The 21,516-nt window shown below is 43.0% G+C and overlaps 1 protein-coding gene across 2 annotated transcripts in view; it reads right to left on the bottom strand.

Moving 5' to 3' along the window:
- The window catches only part of LOC118125213 (oxysterol-binding protein-related protein 10), a 51,579-nt gene extending 31,836 nt beyond the window's left edge, over positions 1–19,743 (bottom strand). The window contains exons 1-4 of one of the 2 annotated variants that reach the window (XM_035183615.2): positions 19,116–19,743; positions 9,186–9,361; positions 4,069–4,148; positions 922–990 (exon numbers count right to left, since the gene is read on the bottom strand). In XM_035183615.2, coding sequence (XP_035039506.1) covers positions 922–990; positions 4,069–4,148; positions 9,186–9,361; positions 19,116–19,411 — 621 coding nt within the window. In that variant the 5' untranslated portion in view covers positions 19,412–19,743. The remainder of the gene's footprint in view (positions 1–921; positions 991–4,068; positions 4,149–9,185; positions 9,362–19,115) is intronic. The other variant, XM_035183614.2, reaches the window with a different exon arrangement.
- Between the last annotated feature and the right edge of the window lie 1,773 nt (positions 19,744–21,516).

Below are 21,516 nucleotides of genomic sequence, written 5' to 3'. Positions count from 1 at the left end.
AGCACCACCAGGTCGTTACCCCCTGCAGATTTATCCACACACCAACTACTGTATTATACAAAACGCTGCGAGAAAACTAGCATCCCAACATACTAAACAAGATGAACTTCAAAATAAAGTATACTTTGAAATATGCATTTACTGCACCTGCATCGATCAGCAGCGTAAAATGAGTCAGCGCTCTGTCAAACAGCTTCTGACCCTTTTTTTTGTGATAAATAAATTATTCTGCCCAAGCTCCCGTGATCAGAGACGGTGCAGAGCCTCCCACCGCTGGCAGCCTCATCAGCAGAGTAGCTGCGATAACGATCTGAGAGGCAGACAGTGCAGCTCAGGGAAGGATTAGACCACAGCAGTGGGTATCGTCACAACAGCTGCTGCCGGGGAAAAGCCCCACAGTCACCGAACAGGAACAAAACGCCCGCTCGGCTCCGCAGGGCAGAGGAGAAACAAAAAAAGACAGAGAGAGGCCGTCTTTCTACTGCCACTTTTTCCTCGCTTATCCAATTTTCTCTCATCTTTTGATTGCTTTTCTCATCACGGCTGAGCAGAGTAATAGGACTCCCCCCCCTCCCCCCCTCGCTCCAGCTGTGCAGCAGTTTCAAGTGTTGAGGAGATATATACATGTTGAATAAGCGAATCGGCAATGAGGCATTATAATGAGGCTGTAGTATTTAATTGTTTAAAAAGACACATGAAAGAGTGTGTGTGTGGGGGGAAAATGGACATTAGAGGACAGACGGAGCTTTCCCTTTCATTTCCTCTGTTTGAAGGTGAAACTAAGTTTGTGAAAGTAAAGTACAGAGACGTCAGGTGCTCTGAGATGTGTGTGTGTGTGTGTGTGTGTGTGTGTGTGTGTGTGTGTGTGTGTGTGTGTGTGTGTGTGTGTGTGTGTGTGTGTCTGTGTGTGTGGAGACCCACCAGCACCTCCTGGCCTCCTCCTGCTCTCTCCACACTCAGGTGCTCATCTGAGCCCTTCAGTTTCCTCACCTGAAATCAAACACACACACACACACACACACACAAAGAGAGCGAGAGAGAAATGAAATGAGTCGCCTGAACAACTTTGAGAAGAAACAAAACAATTGTAATTTCCTCGCAACAGGAAACCACTGGACACTGAATGGTTTGAAAATGTGTGAAGTATTCACTTTAACTGTGTTGAGATCTTGAAGGCTAAAACACCTGTGGAAGGTTCTATGGTAAACATTGTCAGTGCTCATCATTAAAACTCTAAATGAGGGAATATCTTTGATAAGTGGTGTTTATATATTTGGTAGAAACTTGGACAATCTCGACCAAGGTGCATTAAGGCTGTTGTTGCAGCTTGTGACCCAACACCTTGATAAGATGCCTTATCTTCCTTCTTTATCTTTAATTGGTTAACTATTTGTGTAAGTAGTTTAGACAAAACTTTCTGAAAGTTTCCCCAAATTTGCTGTAAAGTCACAGTGATATTTATATTATTACTTGTCCCCTTATCACTACGCATACATAGTACAATTGGAGGTATATAACTACATACTATACAATTGGAAGTATTTTTATATTACAGACAATTAACAAACCCACGTCAACCAATAAAAGAAAAAGTTAGTACAGTGAGAAGTAGTCGGATAGTCATGGACACTTTGCTTTCAGCCAAATTCTCTAATAAATTTGTAAAACAACTCATGTCTTGTATGAACAATTTACAGTATGCAGCTACTCGTATGTCTGCAAACTGGGTGGATACAGTAGAAAGATCTATTGATTTAATGCAATCAAATACAATAAAATCTCTAACGAGCATAAAGCAGAGTTTAATCAACACCTGTCTGACAGGGTCAATAAAAAATACATTTTATAAGCTTCACAAAGTTCAGATTTACTGCAAGGTTTTATTGAACAATAGCACAGATGCTCCTAAACTGATAAAGTCATACATTTTCCTACAATGATAAACGTCAGTGGTATGAAATGTAATCTTTACAAGGCATCAATATACACGAGACCCAAACTCATCACGACCAGCATCTCAACAACATCAGCTCGTTCCTTCAAAGCTGCAGCGAAGAGCAAGGAAACGACCTCCCTTCACAAAGTCAATGTACAAAATCCACTTTATTGGAAAAGTCGACGATGGAAATGATACATCCTGGATTATTTCTGTCCCTCGAGTGCAGCTGATTCTCACATTGTCACGAACTGTGGTGCAGCTCCAGAGGCAGCTCGATAACAAGCCTCATTCTCCACTGGATCCGGCCAATGGAGAAACACCCCACAGAGATACAGTCAGCACACAAAAACACACAGACACACACTGTCTAATCCCTTGAAACCCACGCTAAACCCCCCAAAAATGCACATGACTAAATATTAATCCATGCAGCCCACGTTAAAAAAAAAAAGAGTGGTTGTGGATAAATGTGGTTAAACTACGTCCGACACAGTAATCTTTCAGAAATACGCCCACAGAGGGATTTGAGGACGACAGTGACACCAGGGACATTTAGCTAAACACTCAAGTTGAAATGAAGCAGCAGGAGCTTGCTTCCATATTTACCAAAATCATCTTCTGTGGATGGAGGAGCTAAAAATACACTCGAATTAGACAAGTTTCACCTGGTGGGTGGAAACTCAGCTCTTCACTCCGTGCAGAAGAAGCTGTGTTTGGAAAGACCCACATCTTTATGTATTTTACATTTTTAAATTTCAAATTCTTTATTTCTCAGTTCTAGTATCTTATCATTAGTTTTGCTTTTTAAAATAGCTTGTCTCATTTATCCCCCCCATGCTAAATTTTTATAATTTCTTCTTTTGTTAAACAAATTTTTCCTCACTTTTCAATAATTTCCTTACTTTTGTTAAATGTTTCCTTTCTTTTTTGAGCAGAACGCTGAGTTCTAATGTCAGAGACACGCTGACAGATTTAATTAATTGTTGTCTGCGGAGACGTGGCATTTATACGGATGACATTTGTTAACGCGTGCGACTGTGGATTTGCTCTGTTTGTGTTCACGAGGAGAAAATGAAAGGGAGTCAGAAAATTAAAGGAAGCTCTGAACAGCACATGAAAGAAAATCATGTGGTGCATTGAGACGAAATCCCCCTCGAGTTGGCTCAGTCGTGTTTTGCTTTCATGCTAAAATATCTGAAGAAGGCTTCCACCATCTGCTTCAGGTCATTCATCCGCCCCTCAAAACCAAGTCACTGGTAAATCCACACACTTATATTAGCTTCAAGAAATTCAAGATACAGACGGAGGACATATTTTATATTACAGCTGTTTGGTAAATGCCCACAATAAAACAACAAGGTTTTACCAAGTAAATAAATTCATATTTATGTATGAATATGAAGAAATATTTGTTTTAGACCTAAATAGTTTTCACACTGTTCAGAGAAAACAGAGCAAAGACAAATAGCCTCACTAAGTGTTATTTAGCCAAAAGGTATTAGCATAATATTCTGTACATTTATTATTATTTAGCAAAGTGATAAAATAGTCTTTTAAACAGCATTCTAATCAATTACCTGTTTAGATATATCAACCACATTTCATTAGTTTGTACTTTTAAAGAACTGGTGTCAATTCAAGACTTCATAGAAAGAACAGCTAGTTTTACATGGACCAAAAAGATGAAGGAAGGAAAAGAGATGAAAAAAAATGCTGAAACTATTTAAAAAAACACTTCCCACCACTTCAAAACTCTGGAGTGTTAAAAGAGACTCGAGGGAAAGGAGATAACACCATTTAAATTAAAACGAGAAGTCACCTTCACACTCAGTAAAAGCAGAACTGAAAGAAAGACAAGGCCGGATGGCCTCATGTGTAACAATGACCAACAGCTGAACTCATGAACCTGGGTGTACTGATACAGTCGCAGTTATAAACATACAGGAGAACAGGAATCCACAGGGAAATGTCGAGGCATTTCCTCCTGAGCAGCACACAACAAGAGCTTAGCCAACGGTTACTGTTCGTGTGTGTGTGTGTGTGTGTGTGTGTGTGTGTGTGTGTGTGTGTGTGTGTGTGTGTGTGTGTGTGTGTGTGTGTGTGTGTGTGTGTGTGTGTGTGTGTGTTACCTTGGCGCTGCTGTCGGAGTGGCGTCTGGCACATGCTTGGAGCTGAGTGATCCACAACTGCTGTTCTTTGGCGTCAGAGGCTGCAAAGAGACATTCAACAAGAAGATGTTGATAAAATTACAAGACACACATGACATTCAGAAAGACCAATAAGTCCTTACATGCGTTCACAGTTGTGTCAATATGCAGTTATAGAGTTGTCTGTCTGTTGAGTGTCTCCACATCCACAGATAGTTACTATTACATTTATATTATTGTACTGGAAACAGCAGCTTGTGGAACACGATGCTTGTGATCGAAGACAATTCAAAAAATTGCACTTTTTATAGTAAAATTATTGTCTGAGCACAAGGAACGAAGCGAATGTTGAATCTTGAGAATTTCTAGGATTTTGTGACTTTTAATGATAATAATTGCAGGTTCTTTTTAGGAGAGACAACAGCCAACATCAGTGTTTATGTGATTTAAAGAAAGTTTCCCATGTGGACAAAAGGTGACGAGGACAGTGTTTGACTGAGGACGTCCTGCCGGATGTCACTGATCTCATCTGCTGCCACATTATTATTATTCAACTTGTCAACAGTCTACCTGACCATTTGATCCCGTTGCCCTCTGAATGATGTCCTGTAGCATTCAGTATTCAACAAACACCAGCGACACATTTGGCCGATTTGCACGCAGCACAGGAAGTGCATTGATTCCCTCTGCCTGCTTGTGGTGGCCCCCCCCCCCCCGGCACAGATTCCGTCTATCTGAACAGAAATAGCCAAAACTTGATGACGGACATGGAAAGCTGCAGAACTCCAGGTGAAGGAGACGCTGACTGTTTGCTTGTGCTGACTCGCTCCAGGTCAGAAAATGATATCCTTCTGATCCCATTTCACTGACTAATTATTGGAGAGGTCAGTATCGGGGCAGATGCCAATCCGGCGCACCTGGTGCATCCCCAACAAAATATCTATTACATAAAGTATCTATTAGTTTTTCTTTGCCGCCAGGTTTGGAGGTGTGAAACTACATACGTCACTTTTTGCATATAAACCCATTCACAACACTTAAAATGCACAAATGTTTGCACTTCCTCCCACTATCCAGAAATGAAACGCTGCCATGTTTGTACACATGGATCCAGAGTTGGATCAGAGTGGGGAGCCGCAGGGGGAAGGTCCCGGTACGCCCTGGTGGCAATCAGGACACTTTGGCTTCACTTTTGCAGAGCTCTCAAGTCGTCCATCTTTCTGTTTAAAACACACTTAACACTTTAGTTTTATATAAAACTTAACTGTATTCTTTACGAACTACGTTAAGCGTTTTCTCCCCATGCTGATGGAGGCTATTTCAGAAGTATGGAGAACTCAATTCACACTTGTCAGTCACCTGCACCGCAGACACCTGCCACCGCCATGAGAACAAAAGTCCTTTTTAAGTGAAGAGGCAAGTCTTGAGAAAACGAGATGAAACTCTTGTCAAGTGCTGCATTTAGACGTGCGCTCTCCCACTGGGAGCGTCTGCTCGCCTCGTACAGAAACACCTGAACCAAGAAAATATACCCAGCACCCAGCACTTTTCCTCTTCTTGTCATCCGAGTCAAAACGGGACCTTGTACCCTGACAGTGAGCAGGCATCTAAATCTGATATTTTCCTCTGTGATGTGCACAAGCTTAGCTGTGATTAAAGATAATTAGTTGTCTGTATTGAGCAGAGCAGCCTCCGCATGTGGCTATGCTAATAAGCACCTGTTCGTGATGTGGTGACGCAAACGACATACACACCGCTCTCCGCCGACAGCAGGACGTGATGTTCTCATTCAGGCAGAATTCTATGATCCTGATACTTAAAAAAAAATAAATAAAAAAAAGGCACAGCTGGTTGTTTTTGTCACAAGAGACCTGGAGGTGACGTTGTGCCATTTCCGATTCGTCTGATGAATGCACAGGGCTCGTGTCAGAAACTGAGGAGATTAACAATGAAATGAGAATCTGGTCCATCTGCAGGTTTCAAATGAAAAACAACAGACACCCCCCTTCCGGGTCTGTGCATTATATTCCACTGGAAATATCTATCCCAGAAATGATATCAGGACATTGCTGAGTAAGAGGGAGAGAAACTTCCTTCCCACTCAATCATTCATCACCACCATCATCATCTAATTACACAATTTTTAATTACAGCTTTGTGAGAGATGTGGTTATGACGATGGTAAGTGTGAGGATTGATCGGCAGTTGGATTTGATTCAAGTGCTGGGAGGTATTATGAGCAGGGCACTTTAAACATATGTATTTGGTCAATATGACACAATGTAATTCGACCCTGTGATAATTCATACTCGGGCAGTAACACTATATTATACACTAAAGGTGAATTAGTCCTTATTTCAGGTTTAATTGCTTTGAATGGGCTTGAATGTCATATTTAAGCAGAATGATATTTTACCACATCGGCACGAAAGGTGACACAAGTGAAGCCAAGAGCCTGAAACATCCAGGTAAATTAGCTTTTGCCACATATTTGTGAATTTAATAAATTTATTCGAGATACAGAAAAGTACGCACAGGCTACTCAAAATTGACTTAGAGGAATAATTGTGTCTTTCTTGCTGAAAGTAAGATGAGAAGTTTGATATCATTATATTTTCTGTACATATAAAGCTACAGTCAAAACCACCACACGCACCAAATAAAAACCTCACTTATCAAATTGTCATATTTAGAGGTGTTAGTAGGCTGATGTTGTTTTAGTGACACAGACCAGGGTTAGCTTTGTCCCACTGCCTTAGATTCTAATGCTAATCTAAGCTAAGCATCTCCTGATGCTGACTCCATATCTAATGTTCAAATGTAAGAATGGTATCAATCATCTTCATCGGTAACAGCTTTTCCGAATGTCAAACTATCCATGAAATACAGTCGGAGGACACTTAAATGTTTGTAGCTGGCGAAATGTGATGCTCACTTCCAGCAAGATAATAACGTGGAGGACGCTGCTGTGGATAATCACATCAGCTGAAAATGTCAAGTCTGCAGCTAAACGGCCTCATGCTGTTGCAGAACGCCGCGTTTGTATCGTAATGTCTCGCCGGGTTTATAACCATCAATCACGAGGACGTATCGAAATCAAAACACAGGATGAAATGTAGAGTTTTCATTATTTCTGATGCATCTTAATCAGCCCTGTTGAACACAACTTGACCCTTCCGTTGGCTGACGTCGTTATGATTAACAGCTTAATTTACAATCCGAGCATTCAGACATGATTTAAGTCCCCCTGCTCTTCACCTCTGCTCAGCAGCACAGACGGAGCACAAGGCCCTGCAGTCTCCCTACATCCAATAATGAAATACTCCCTTTCTATTCCTCGGCTTTAGCTAATTACACTGTGCTCCTTTTGGGTCGGAGCCAGAAAAACCCTCAGGCTACATTACAGCTGTGTTAGATGTCACACGAAAGTCCCCTGACGGATTAAGTTAGACGTTGAGATCAGTGGTTGCACAAGAGACACCTCAAGGCAGCTGTGCAGGTTTGGATTCAGGTATTGGTGGTGGGGTTAGGGGCCCCCCCGAGGAGTCGATGGTAAATGGACTGGATATATCGCCAAGTGGCAACCCACTGTGACGTCATCAAGTTGGTTCGTGGGCTGCTGTTTTACAGTCTTTGGCATTTTGCGCAGCGCCATCTTGGTTTTTGTAAAGCCCACCTACACCTGACACCTGCACCCATTGGATAATAATAGCTGTCAATCAATCGGTATCTATGCCCCAATACATATGGTGTTTCATGTCTATTTGACTTTAAATGGGACCATAATTCATAAAATGAACATCATGCTGTATTCAGGAGGACTTGAAACTAAACTCCTTGATGACTCCCAGACCGTCTCTCATCTGGATTTGGGCAGTTTGACATTCAGAGGAGTGAATGGTCTTTTAGAGCGTGAATTGAAACTATATAGGTGAGGAGTGGGCTCTTTGCATTAGCTCCAGGTTCTCTCGGTGTCCAGTATCTTCTTACACCAGTTAGCGATAAGGAAATGAATTCAAAACCTTCTTGTGAAAAGAACCACAGAACAAAGGTGGCATTTAAAGCTTCTGTAAGATGATACGTGCTTATAAGTGAAGCCGGAAAAACAGTGACTCTTGACTGAACCTTATAGCCCCCCCACTCCCTTAAGGTGGTCTTTTGGATGTTCCCATGGTAACCACATCTTAGTCTAATGGCTTAATCACAGGTTGCAGAGGACTCACACATGAGGCACTTTGTCCCCTGCTGTTCAAACAAATTGAAGTTTTTTATCAATAATATTGCTTTTTCGTCGCTGGCATAGTTTTGGCAGCAGCTGAACCTCGAAAAACAGATCAACTTCAAAAGATAAATATTTTTCCCTCAGAGACTTTCTTGATATTTCTTGAATCTCACAGAGCTGTTGGAAATGAAAACACCTCCGTCTGTGAGCTGCTCAGCCCCACAACCTCCTCTCCTCAGTGGGATCAGTGTTTCCTCTTAGCTTCAGTACACATGGATCACTGCGTTACACAGGGAATATAGGCCATGTTATTCTGATATCCTCCCCCTTGAGAGTGCGAGGGGACATTCCAGCGACTCAAGTGGAGCAGCAGTGAAAAGGAGTCTCTCTTGAAGCAGTGGATACAGGTCACTGAAAGCAGCGGCCTTCAGCACAGGGACCAGCTACAGGCGCTTTGTCAGGAACCAGGTCTTAAAGAAATATTCCACTCCGGTGCAGCGGTGCTCAGAGTTTGGCCTCGGAAACATCTTTACTATAGTTGAGGATTGTGCCGACCAAGCCAGTGAAGCTATTGAGCGTTAAAGCCAAATAATGAGCTGCTAAGTGCGAAATGTTCCATCACTAATAACAGACTTCTTTGGTTTTAAGCATAATAATTTCATAAAAATATGAATTAGAGCAGCTTTAGAAATAAAACACGTTCTTTTGATAACCAGCGGTTCTGCACATTCAAAAATAACACAAAGAAAAAAAAATTAATTCATAACTCCCAGCATGCACTCTGCTCTCCAAGTGACTCCCAACATAAAACACACACTCCACTCAGTGTTTGTGCTTTGCCATATACGGGCAGCCTGAGGACGGCGTGAGGTCATACCTCTGAGCTTGTACAGCTCTCCGTTGACGGAGTTTACGACGAACATGTGCGGAGCCTCGTCGCTCGGGGTTACGGAGGCACCAATCAGGGGCAGGGACCCACGGGGCTTCTGGCTTTTCCCCTGCTCGTTGACGAAATACTGCAGCTGTCCCAACTCTGGATCCAACACAAAGTACCTGCAACAGAGGAGACGGAGAGAGGGAAATAAGAAAGTAATGAACCAGAGAGGGAAATATTGGAAGCGCCAGCAATGTTATCATCATTTTGTTTTATGCTCTCATTATCTTGTTTACCAGAGAAACTTAAACCTTTTTTTTTTATTTGCTGCATACACAAACTTTTCAGGATGTGGGAGGGAGAAGGAAAGATGAGGAGGAGAGCGAGGAATGTGTGTGAGATGACACCGAAGGGAGATGCCGTAAAAAACGAACGCCTTTAAATTTCTTACCTCTCATTCCAACGACACCTGCGGGATATTGTTCTGTTCACACAAGATTCATAAAAAAAAAACTCCCCTGTGTGCATATTAAAGTTTGCTTTAACCAACATAAAGCTGGCAATCCTCGTTCCAAATTACTAAAGGTAGCGATTAGTGTGGTCATCTTTGGCAGAACCCGCAGCTCCAGGCGTGGAAATTAAACCCCACATTTCCCCTTTTGTGATTAATGAATCACATTCAATCACTGTGTAATTGAATCGCTGGATGGAAGATTTAATGCCAGCCAGACACACAACCATATGCACACACACACACACACACACACACACACACACACACACACACACACACACACACACACACACACACACACACACACACACACACACACACACACACACACACACACACACACACACACACACACACACATTTCATTTCCTGTTACCAGAAAGGTTTCTCTATGACATTTAAGAAACAGGCCACTCCACTCGACTCTTTGTTCTGGTTCTGCAGCTCAACACAGCGGAGAGCCACTAGGACGCTTTGGCTAACCTTTGCATGTTTGTGCAAAGACACCCGAGGTCACGGCGGTCGTCTTTGTCCGCGTCTTTCGGTTTGGAACACCGCTCCTTGCGCCGCCCTCATTCCTCCCCCGCCCCCGAGATTCACCATTTTACCAATCAATGCTCCCCTTTCATCCCCGATTAAAGAAGCTGCAGTATTGATCGGGCGTTTATCGAGCAGCTTCGTCCATGGCACAGATACAGATGTTGCTTCTTCCTATCGCCACATCGCGGCTGCATGTGATAATTGAAGAGACTGCGAGGAGACACCTGTCCGCCCCGCTGTCTCTCAGGGTTTGATTTCTCCACGGATGTGTCAAAGAACAGCAACAGTTGATTTCAACGTGCCCTCATGCTGTAGTCTTAGACTTACTGCTTTTTATTCAACAAAAACTGAATCATAAAACCTACACAAACGCTGGGTCTATTGCAAGACTGTTTTAGTTTTAGCGAGATGTGTCTAAAAACCTGGTAACTAAGTGTATTAAGATTAGGAAAAAAAAGCCCTGGTAGCAGTATTCTGCAAAAGTTAGATCTAGTTTCTCGCCATGTTAGCTTCGTGGCTGCAGCGACGACACGTGCGTCTGTGAATCGCTCAATCATGTTGGTCCAGACTGAAATACATTAACATCTGATGGATGGACTATATTGATATTTCTGAGAGGATGAAGCCCAGTAAATGTTGCTGGACTTTTCCGCTAGCGCCACCATTTGCAGCCTTGAGTGAAATGTCCCAGCGTGTGGATTATCATGAACCTTGCTTCAGATATTTGTGTTCACCTGCAGGATAAACTCAATAACTTGGCTGTACAGTCCTATTATATTTTTTTAATAAATCAATAGTCTATAAAATGTCAAATAACAAAAACAAAAACACTCACAAGTCCTGAGAGTCCAAAGTGACATTTTGAAATTGCTTGTTTTGTCCGATTAATATTGCAAAACCCAAATATTTTCTGTGAGCAATTATATTTCAGCACTAGAACATCGAACAGTTGTTATATATTAGGACAGATGACATCAGAAATAGCTTTAGCTTTCAAATATGCCAGCAGTAAGAGGAAAGGGCGCTGTGTGTGTGTGCGCGTGTGTGTGTGTGTGCGTGCGTGCGTGCGTGCGTGTGTGCGTGTGTGTGTGTGTGTGTGTGTGTGTGTGTGTGTGTGTGTGTGTGTGTGTGCGCGTGTGTGTGTGTGTGCGTGCGTGCGTGCGTGCGTGCGTGTGTGTGCATCCTTATTACTGGAGGCATTTTCCCATGAACCCTCTGGAGTTCCCTGAAGAGGAAGCAGTGAATGGTGCTGTCTGAAAATGTATCCCCGCTCACAGGCTTGCCGCCTTCTACCAGGAGAGCTGGTGATTTATGTCGACCACAGCCAACCAGGGAACAATCTGCCTGCGTCAGTTTCTGTCCAGGCTTCTCACACACACACACACACACACACTGTCCTATGTATGAAGTCTTATCCCTTATTCCGTCAGCAGTTATGTTGACCCCCTCCAGGCACCAGTTAAACCATAACGCAGACCTTTAACATGATGGATGGAGCTGGACAACAAAGCTTGGTCCTTACATTCGCTGGTGTCATAACAGTGCTGACATCACCCGATCAGCGACGCTGCAGACTCTGAGCTCAGGCTGAACTCTTAACCTTTGGAAGCAAGAAGCTGCAGCAAACCGGAGAAAATGAAATAGATGATGGACTGATGGATCAATGAAGTTTGGCACCGCGCTTGTTTCACCACTTAGACCACGAGCAGTCAATTTCACGTCATTTCCAGTGAATTAGTTTCACGGTGTCGAGTTGAGCTGAAGATGTTGTGAACTTAATTTAGTCGACATATTTATCTGTGTATTTTAAAGATATTTTTGGGCCTCAATCCCTTATTTGACAGTATAGATTTAAGCGTGGAAGGAGGAGACAGAGCAGGGACGACGAGGGAAGGAATCGAACCTGTGGCCACTGCAGGACGACTGTACTGTGAATGTACCTGGAGTGTGTGATAGAAGAATCGCTGCACGGATTTTTTAGTGTGTGGGACTTAAGACTAGCAAAGTGCTAAATGAATACAGTCCATTTTACATGCAGGTTCGGTTCATTGGAGATCGTTTGTCGATACATGAGAGCCCTGTGATACACTGGCGACCGGGGTGTACCACGCTTCTCAACCAATGTCAGCTGGGACTGACTCCATCCCCCTCACGACCCTCAAAGGATAAGCGGTACAGATGATGGATGGACGGATCTAATACCACGGCCGTGTACTAGAATAAGGGAGGGAGATAAGGCGATGTAAAAAAGGAGAGCCTGCATAGTGGGTGAGGAAGAAGCAATATGCTTGTTTGGTTCGGTGTAAATGGGAAAACGCCAGAGTAATGACTCGTGTTTTTGATGTCTGAAAAACCTCAAGATTGCTTTTCTCAAACTGGGCTTACTGGGTCATGTTTTCTCATAGGATTACCACTGCAGCTCCTCGTGACGCAGGGCTGTTTCCAGTCCAAACACCAACATGTCCTCACCCACAAAAAAAACCCAACTAAATATTTCCCCCTTGGGCATTAATGGCATGATTTAAATGATTTGTTGTCAGGGTTTGGGAAATAGAATCATAACATTTTCAGGCAAATTTCCACCTTATCTGTATAAGGACATGAACACTTTCTAACTTTTTCTGGCAAGGAAAATTCGGATCTATATATAGAGGCTTTTCTGATCCCTGGCTCACAGCTCAGAAATCACTCACCCACTCAAGAGCAGACATCTGTAACAACAGAGAGCTTTCTACTACTGAGCATTTGTGCTGATATCATTCAAATAAATCACCGACATAACGAGAATGACGCCGTGACAAAGAGCTTAGTCGAGCACATTCGCCCACGTCCACAGAAACACTGCTACTTCCTAATGGCATTAACACGGATTCTGCAGGAAACCGCTCGTCAGCAGGATTTGTTGTGATGTCTCCTTGCTGCTCTTTTGGTAGATAGTTCTTTAAAAAAAATGCTCAGACGATAATCGGAGCAGGAGGAAAGTTGTAAAGCACAGCGGTTATTGGCAGGAGATGTGGCTGATGCTTGTCCTGGAGTCAAATGTGTAGCACTGCAGTGTCACAGAGGTGATGTGAGCCAACGTTTTACTATCACACCCTAATCAAAGGAAAATATTAAAGTAGCAATAGATGATTTTTAACTAATGTGGGGCAAAAAAGGGTTGAGCCATTTTCAGGAAAACGTCTGGACTTCAGTGCACGTCTGAAAACAACTATATTGACACATCACAGTAAAAAAAAAGACTTTACTTTATACTTTATATAAAAGGGAGACATTTTCAAAAAGTTAACATCAAAAATATTGATGCCGGACCATTTGGAGCTGCAGTTAAAAGTTTGTTTGACGGGTGATTCCTGACCTGAGAAACAGAAGGTGACAAAATGATCCATGCTTGTTCTGGAGCTTTTAACCGCACTTTGAGTTTGAGCATGTACAGAAAACACAATCTGCCAACGAAGACATGTGATCAAAAGCTCCAGAACAAATGAGGAGGTGAACCTTGACTTGAGATGTTTTGTCAACTTCTACCACACCTGTTGTTTTGAAGCTACCAGCATAAGAAAAGAAATCATGAATCCAAATCTTCCTCCTCCTCCTCCTCCTCCTCCTCTTCCAGAGAGACAAACAGCAGAGCCACATTAACTCAACTCACAGCTTTGATCAGAGAAGGCACAGCGGTGCAGCTTTCCACCGAGCACATCTGCAAAGAGATGATTCATCCCTCACAATCCTTAACTCCCCACTCCACTGGCCACTTAAGACCATATAAATGCAGAACAAACACGTGTAGCATTACTTACAGCCTGATTTTCTACAACGTGATGTCTAAAGAGGAGACTGAGAGAGAGCTCTGCACGATTTCTGTGATCTGCGTGTAAATGTTGGGCATTAGGTGCACAAACAATCCTCAGGATAAACAGATGACAACCTGAATTAAAAGCTGAACGCAGAGGAATATCTCCCACATTTGTTTGATCAGTTTGCAAATAAATCTGGTCTTTTTGCGACAGCCCGACCGATTTATAACCTGGACGATGAAAAATTGTCTGATATGACTTTCACAGACATATTGTATCAGGGTTTATGTTTGTTGATATGTTCCAATATGATGCAAGTTTTATCTTACAGAGAAACAGTGCAGAAACGTTATGTTTAATATTGTATTTCTTGTATCCATTTTCTACTGTATACACACCACTTATCCTGTATGTGTGGTGGAGCTAATCAAAGCAGACATTGGGCCAGAAGCGTGGTACAGCCGGGACAGGTCGCCATCATATGGCAGGGCCAACATCCCCGAGTACCCAGGGAAAATCTACATATGCGCTGAGAACATGCAATGTCTATTATTATTATTATATCATGAAGAATTGTATGGGATCTTAGGAATTATTGGCTTTTTTTATATACATATGTCAAACCTACAATAGTAAGAAACTAATTATCTTTTAAAGGTGGAATTCAAATTGCACTTTAATTTGAGGGAATCCCGAGAGACAGATTAAAAATAGAACAGTCGGGGCTCCAGTGATTAGGTCACATTCCACAAAACCCAAACATACACGGTTTGACTCCTGGCTGCAGAAGCTTTGTTGCACTTCATACGCGACTCTGACCCAGTCTAACAGAACCAAGGTGATTTTCTTTCATTATTATCTATTATGGGTCAAGCTCCAAAAAACGCTGAATCCTACGTTTCCTCCAAAGCAATTCAAAAGCAGCTTTGTAGAGCAGCCTATCTGCATCCTGACTGCACAGGAAACACCACACCTCCAGTTTGTAATGCGGCCGTTCTGTTGCAATTTACTTAACATGTCTTCATACATCTGTTTTCACAGGCTGAGTCTGAACGTGTGCAAATATACGTGTGTGCGTTTGTGTGTATAGAGAAAAAACTGCTACCTTTTCACATTTTCTCTGACACACACACACACACACACACACACACACACACACACACACACACACACACACACACACACACACACACACACACACACACACACACACACACACACACACACACACACGTCAACCTAGCAGCACTTCACATTGACACATGGCCACCCACACAGTGGCAGAATTAGCTCCACTCAGGTCCGCGGCCCACCACGACACCACCAGCCAAACACACACTACGACTCCCTCCACATGACGAACACTGAGAACGTGACTGTTATTACTCCGGCACCGAGTTCCACCAGTCGCAGTCTCTCCTGCTTCAAACGATTCTGTGTTTGAAAGCTTCTATAAGAACCAGAGCCATTTATCCCATGTGCACTGAAGTTTTTCCTGAAATGTATTACACACACACACACACACACACACACACACACACACACACACACACACACACACACACACACACACACACACACACACACACACACACACACACACACACACACACACACACACACACACACACACACACACAAAGGAAAGCAAATATCTAGAATATATTCAAGCTGCTGATAAGAATCTGGAGGACAACTCTGCTTTTGCAAATCAAAGCCCCCTTTCACTGAGTGACATAATGGCTTTATACAACATAATAATAGCACGACCCCAGGAGTCATTTAAATTCACGTAGTGTAGAATTAACTCATCTTCATTTCAGATTCACATGAACAACACGTGTATTGGATGTGTGGAATGGCAGCATTCAACAAAATATGAAGCCTTTCCCTTCCTTCTAAAGACTAAACTAAGAAATTTAATTTCATAAATTTGCATTCAAATGACACGATGATTGTTCCGTCTTTGTGCGCGGCTCTTTGAGAGATCAAAACTGCTTCCTGATGAGATAAGAGGAGTCTTGGTGATAATTATTAATCTTCACAGGCGACCTGGGAGGTACAAGTCATCATAGTTCTAACGAGGAGCAGTACTGCAGAAAATCAGGGGTTTGTGCAAACATCTGATCTGATAGCATTTCCAGCTCCGGGCTACATATTCAGGATCCTTTAGTCGATGCTCACGATCTGTGTGTGCACAGTGGAGCTCCAGGCCGAGGCTAAGGCTCTGGTCAATGAACTGAAAGGAATCTCCGGTTGAAAGCGGGACCTTTGCCTTCAGGCTCTGTGACACTGGAACAGAGCAAGGCACCATCTCAAAGGAAATAACCTAACCCTGCAGAAAACAGCCTGCACAGCATGTCTGTTTACATACATACTGTGTGTGTGTGTGTGTGAGTGTGTTCAAGCAACTGACGACAAATCCCACATGAACATCGCAGACATAATTTTCTTTTGATCAACGCCACCTCGCTGTTTCCTCTTTGAAGAGAACATGTGTGTATTTTTTTACCCAGGTATCTCAGGGGGTGCAGATCGAGATCCAGTTCAGTGCATCATCTGTCTGTCAGTTTGATAGGAGAGCAGGGAGCAGCCGTTCGTTTTCTCCACCTCCACCTCCCTATATATCCCCACACCTCTCCCACTCACACTGGCTTCCTTCTCCTCTGCAGCACCACTACAGCGAAGCAGCACACATCAGCTATTTTTGTGTGCATATGGGTAAAAAAGAAGAAGAAATTCCATTCACAAAATTATACAGCTGCAGAGCCGAAATCCTGCATTATTCATCAGCTGTACAGGTGTTCAGCAGTGCACAGGAAATTTGCAAGAAAAGGCTTTTTCCATTACATTAGAACATCCTAAACAGCAACCAGATGTTGTATGTGTTGCTCAGAGCAACAAGTGCAGGCTGCAGTGATGTTTTCAAATTAAAAGCACACTCACAGTTTCTCATAAAAACTTGGTTTCCGGCGTGGGAGTTGAGTTAATCAGGGAGCGAACCCATAAATGCTACATGACGTTCAGTCGCACAGTAAAGCACCGAGATATTCTGTTCCCAACGAGCAACGGAATATCACACAACTACAGGTAAGATGTCTGAAACAGTCAAATAAACCCAATAAGTCATATTATCTACAACCTGCAGCAGGAAGCGCACAGCGCAGCGTGAACGCCCCCTATACACTTTTATGCTACCACATTATTAGGTACACCTGTACAATCCAATGCAGCAGCCCTTGAATAAATCCTATCTTATACAGTTGGTCAATTAATCAATTCGCCTCAGACACCACACACACACACACACACACACACACACACACACACACACACACACACACACACACACACACACACACACACACACACACACACACACACACACACACACACACACACACACACACACACAAACTGTCTAACTGTCACTTATCCTCAGGAGTTAAAGAGCCACATCAAGCTTTATGCCTATAAACATCAGACTCATTAATGGATGATCTATTCATTATATTACTATTTATTGTTTATTTATGATGAAACGAGATATCTAAAGATTTTCTGACATGTCACAGAGCAAATGATTAAGCAATTAATGTGAAAAAGGAACCAGGAGATTAATCGATAATTAAATTATTAATTTGTTCAGCTCTACTTATAACAATTACTTTTTGCTGACAACAAATCATATTTATTTTGAATAAATATAGAACATAAACATCCCTTAAAGTGACCATCATGTGTATTTATGTAGTTAAGACATACTGAAGTTGAAAACAGTGTGACGGTGTGCGTCTGCAGCTCCTTTGTACTCCCGACTCATTGTTTCTCTGTCCATCTCACAACTTCACTCGTCTGATTCCCTCTCGCTGCTCTTACCGAGTGATTTTCAGCCGCAGCGGGCACCTGTCTCCAGAGAAAAGCCTCTGAAAACTCCCACTGGGCTTTACCTGCTCAGCACCAAACAGCAGACACACACAGCCGAGGGATAAGCTGGTAGAAAAGGAGTTGCTAGAAAGCAAACACAGACTTAAGAGAGGGTCAGTGTTGGACTTACACTCATCAGGTGGCCAGAAACACGACTGCACATGAATGGTGATGTTTCTCCATAGCTGCTGCACGACTGACTGTATTTAAGTATTTCTGCCATAAGGGGAAATGTCAGTGACTACTTTTAAGCAGCAATATTCCTGCTATTGACATTATTCCAAATAAGACATTATCATGATGTTTATTATATGAGTTGCTAATCGAATATTGCATTCATATTCCTGTTTACATGTCAGACGAATACATGCTTTCATGAGGGCATTTATTTTCTTTATGGGAATGAGGAGTGTGTTGATATATCCTGTCTTTAATAAAACATACTTGCCAATATACATACATGAGGCAACTCAATATTAGAAAATGCAATCCAACACAACTAGAATGACAATGGCTGATTACTTTCATTATCAATTAGTCTTTAATATTCTCACTGGCAAATGTCAAAATAGTGGAAATTGCAGTTCACAACTTTCCAAACAGATATTCCTCTCTTACTCTTATTGGTGCCAAAGAAAACCAGCAAGTATTTAGTCAAAAATCATTGATATCTAATAGTTTTTAGTCAAAGAATGACTTAAGTAAATTATGAATCAATGAAACACCTGCTGATCCAGGTCTAAATGTAACACGGGCCATGTGATTCAATGCAGGAATCTCTGTAAATACTTATTTTATTATATAATTTGCAAAAGCAGAGTTGAACTTTAGATTCTTAAAATGCATCTCACCATCAATGAGTACAATGAAGTTTGATTTGACTAATTTGAAATACTGTAAATACTTAATATATGAAGGTATGAGTGATAATGGTCAGTCACCATCAGGCCTGTGTGTGTGTGGGGGGTTGTTTGGATCTGAACCCCACAACCTCCCACCTCCCTTCCTCCCCCCCCCCTCACAGTGACGTGGTGGTAAAAGTGCAACGTGGACGGAGCCAAAACAACATGAAGCCACGGACACATGAAGCCAACACCTCCTCACACCTCCTCCCACCTCCTCCCTCCACCTGAACTCCATCCGTGCTCCTCTTACCTGTTCTGCCAGCCCTGGATCAGGTTGGTGTATTTGCTCAGCACTCCTTCCAGCTGCCTCCTCCTCTGCTGCACATTCATGCTGTTCCCCAGCCCCGCTTCCCGGCTGCCTCCTGCTCCGGCCGGGCCGCCCAGGGAGCCGGAGCCGGAGCCAGAGCCGGAGCCGGAGCAGGAGCTGGAGCCGGGGCTGTGCGTCCCGGTCCGGCCGCCGGGCTTCCTCGCTGAGTTCCCCCGCTCCGTGGAGGGAGAGTTTGTTTTGTTGGTCCCGTGATGCGGACTGCAGAGAGACTTGTCCATCCTGGCGACGGGACGGTGAACAGCAGCAGCAGGAGGAGGAGGAGGAGGAGGAGGAAGGAGGAGGAAGAGGAGGAGGAGGAGGAGGATGGACCAGCAGCAGCAGAGAAGCCTTCAGAACATAAGTGTGGAACCAGGCGGCGAGTGTCTGCTCAACTACAGCGGAGGAGGTGGAGGGCGAGCTTGGACCGCGCTGCTCCGGTGGTGTGACCGTCCCTCGGTGCGTGAGGAGGCGGACATGTTCCTCCTGGTGTCCCGCTCGCTCCTCTGCAGTGAGTGTGCGTGTGCGTGCGTGCGTGTGTGTGTGAGTCCGGTTCTCCTCCAGCGTTTTTCCTGGTAGCCAGCGCAGACACGCCCACTCCACTGTGGACCCGCCCCCGGATGTTACAGTCTTGATGGACACATCATCGCACTAAAAGAAAAAGTGACAGAGAAAATTTATCAAATACAAATACTGCAAATACCTGCAGGAAAAACTCAGATGACTCATGCATGAGGCTGGTGGATCCTCATGGAAAATGGATCATGAACATGGTGGCATCTGATCATCACAAGACTGATTTTCCATTATGCTCAAATCTGTTTCTTCTAATCAAATGCACTTCTGTCCGTTTCTGAGGTTTCTACGTTATTTTCCCATGATAATAAAAAAAATTCTGGTAGTTTTTCCTTACACTTGTCGAGGGTTAAGGGCAGAGGATGCCGTGTTAGCCTTGTTAAGCCCTATGAGACAAATTGTGTTTTGTGAATATGGTCTATACATACGTGTATGTCCTTGTGATATATACACTATCATTATACATTTCATCAAAGTGTTATGTAATCCACTCATATGCACACTCACACGTTAAAGGTTCAGGGTGTAGAATTTAGTGACATCCAGTGGTGAAGTTGCGTGTTGCAGCTGAACACCCCTCACCTCACCCTCCCCTTCCAAACACGAAAAGAGAACCTGTGGTAGACTTCAGTTGTCATAAAAACTCAAAAGGTTTAGTTTGTCCAGTCTGGGCTACTGTAAAAAACATGGTGGCTTCCATAGAGAGGACCCGCTCCTGATGTAAATATAAAGTATTTAAATATAAAGGGCCCATTCTAGGGTAAAAAAAACAAACAACTCGTACTATTTAGATAAAACTAGTGAAAACATCAGGTTTATTTTATATTCAATTTCTGCCAATAGATCCCTTTCACCTAAATCTTACACACTGAACCTTTAATGAAGACCAGACTGAAGAGCATTGCAGGCTATTAGCAGGAGGCCGAGATTGCGCTGAGCAATCGAAGGCGTGAATCTCCACAGGACACTTATAAGAGCACGGATAGATTCCTGCTGCTTGTCAGCTGAGGCAGCCACAAAGCAAAGATCAATACGAGGCAGCGGAAAAGAAAATCCCTGTGCAACCGAGAGTTAGTGGTTTGGTAAAAGCTCGAGCTGAGAGTCAAGCAACGGTCAACTGCATTTCATTATAAGAGGCCATGGCAGTTTGACTCTGAGGCCTTCATCATCCCATTTCAGTTGATAATGTATCTAAAATATTATAGAAAAATGTAATCATCATGTTCATTTTTCAACATAAAGGAAATTAGCATTTGCTAAACCCTTCCTTCACATAGTCAATGTATAGTTTGATTGGCTATGTATCTTTTTTATCACCAGACCATAAAACAATATGCAGCCAATGATTAAACTGTGAGTTTATCTGCTCTAATACGAGCCGTCCACATTAGCATGCTTGGCTAACTAGCTTACAACCCACAGTGATTGGTGCATAACCGTCTGCGTGTGCATCCCACATAGCAAAATTGTTTTGGCCCAGATCGTCAAAACAATTGGGATGAAGTGGCTCACTGATTGTTAATAGAATAGGAACATTAATATATTGCATGTCCATATTTTTTCGTCCATGAAGTGTAGTGGGAAGTAGTTTTGTTTCAGAATTTTTCAGCATGTTGCCGCAGCAAAAGTTAAGCAAGCAAAACTTTACTTGATCAAAGCGAGCGGCTGTCCAGCACCGGACGTCTGACAGCCTTTAAGAAAATAATTGATGATTGACCACAAGGCTCAGCAAATAAAAAGCCAGAGACTCAGCGTTAAAGATTAAGTCGTG

The sequence above is a fragment of the Hippoglossus stenolepis genome, chromosome 17, assembly GCF_022539355.2.
Source record: "Hippoglossus stenolepis isolate QCI-W04-F060 chromosome 17, HSTE1.2, whole genome shotgun sequence".
In the NCBI taxonomy this organism is placed as follows: Eukaryota; Metazoa; Chordata; class Actinopteri; order Pleuronectiformes; family Pleuronectidae; genus Hippoglossus; species Hippoglossus stenolepis.
The sequence above is the reverse complement of the archived record's forward strand: the minus strand, read 5'-3'. Positions and strand labels throughout refer to the sequence as shown.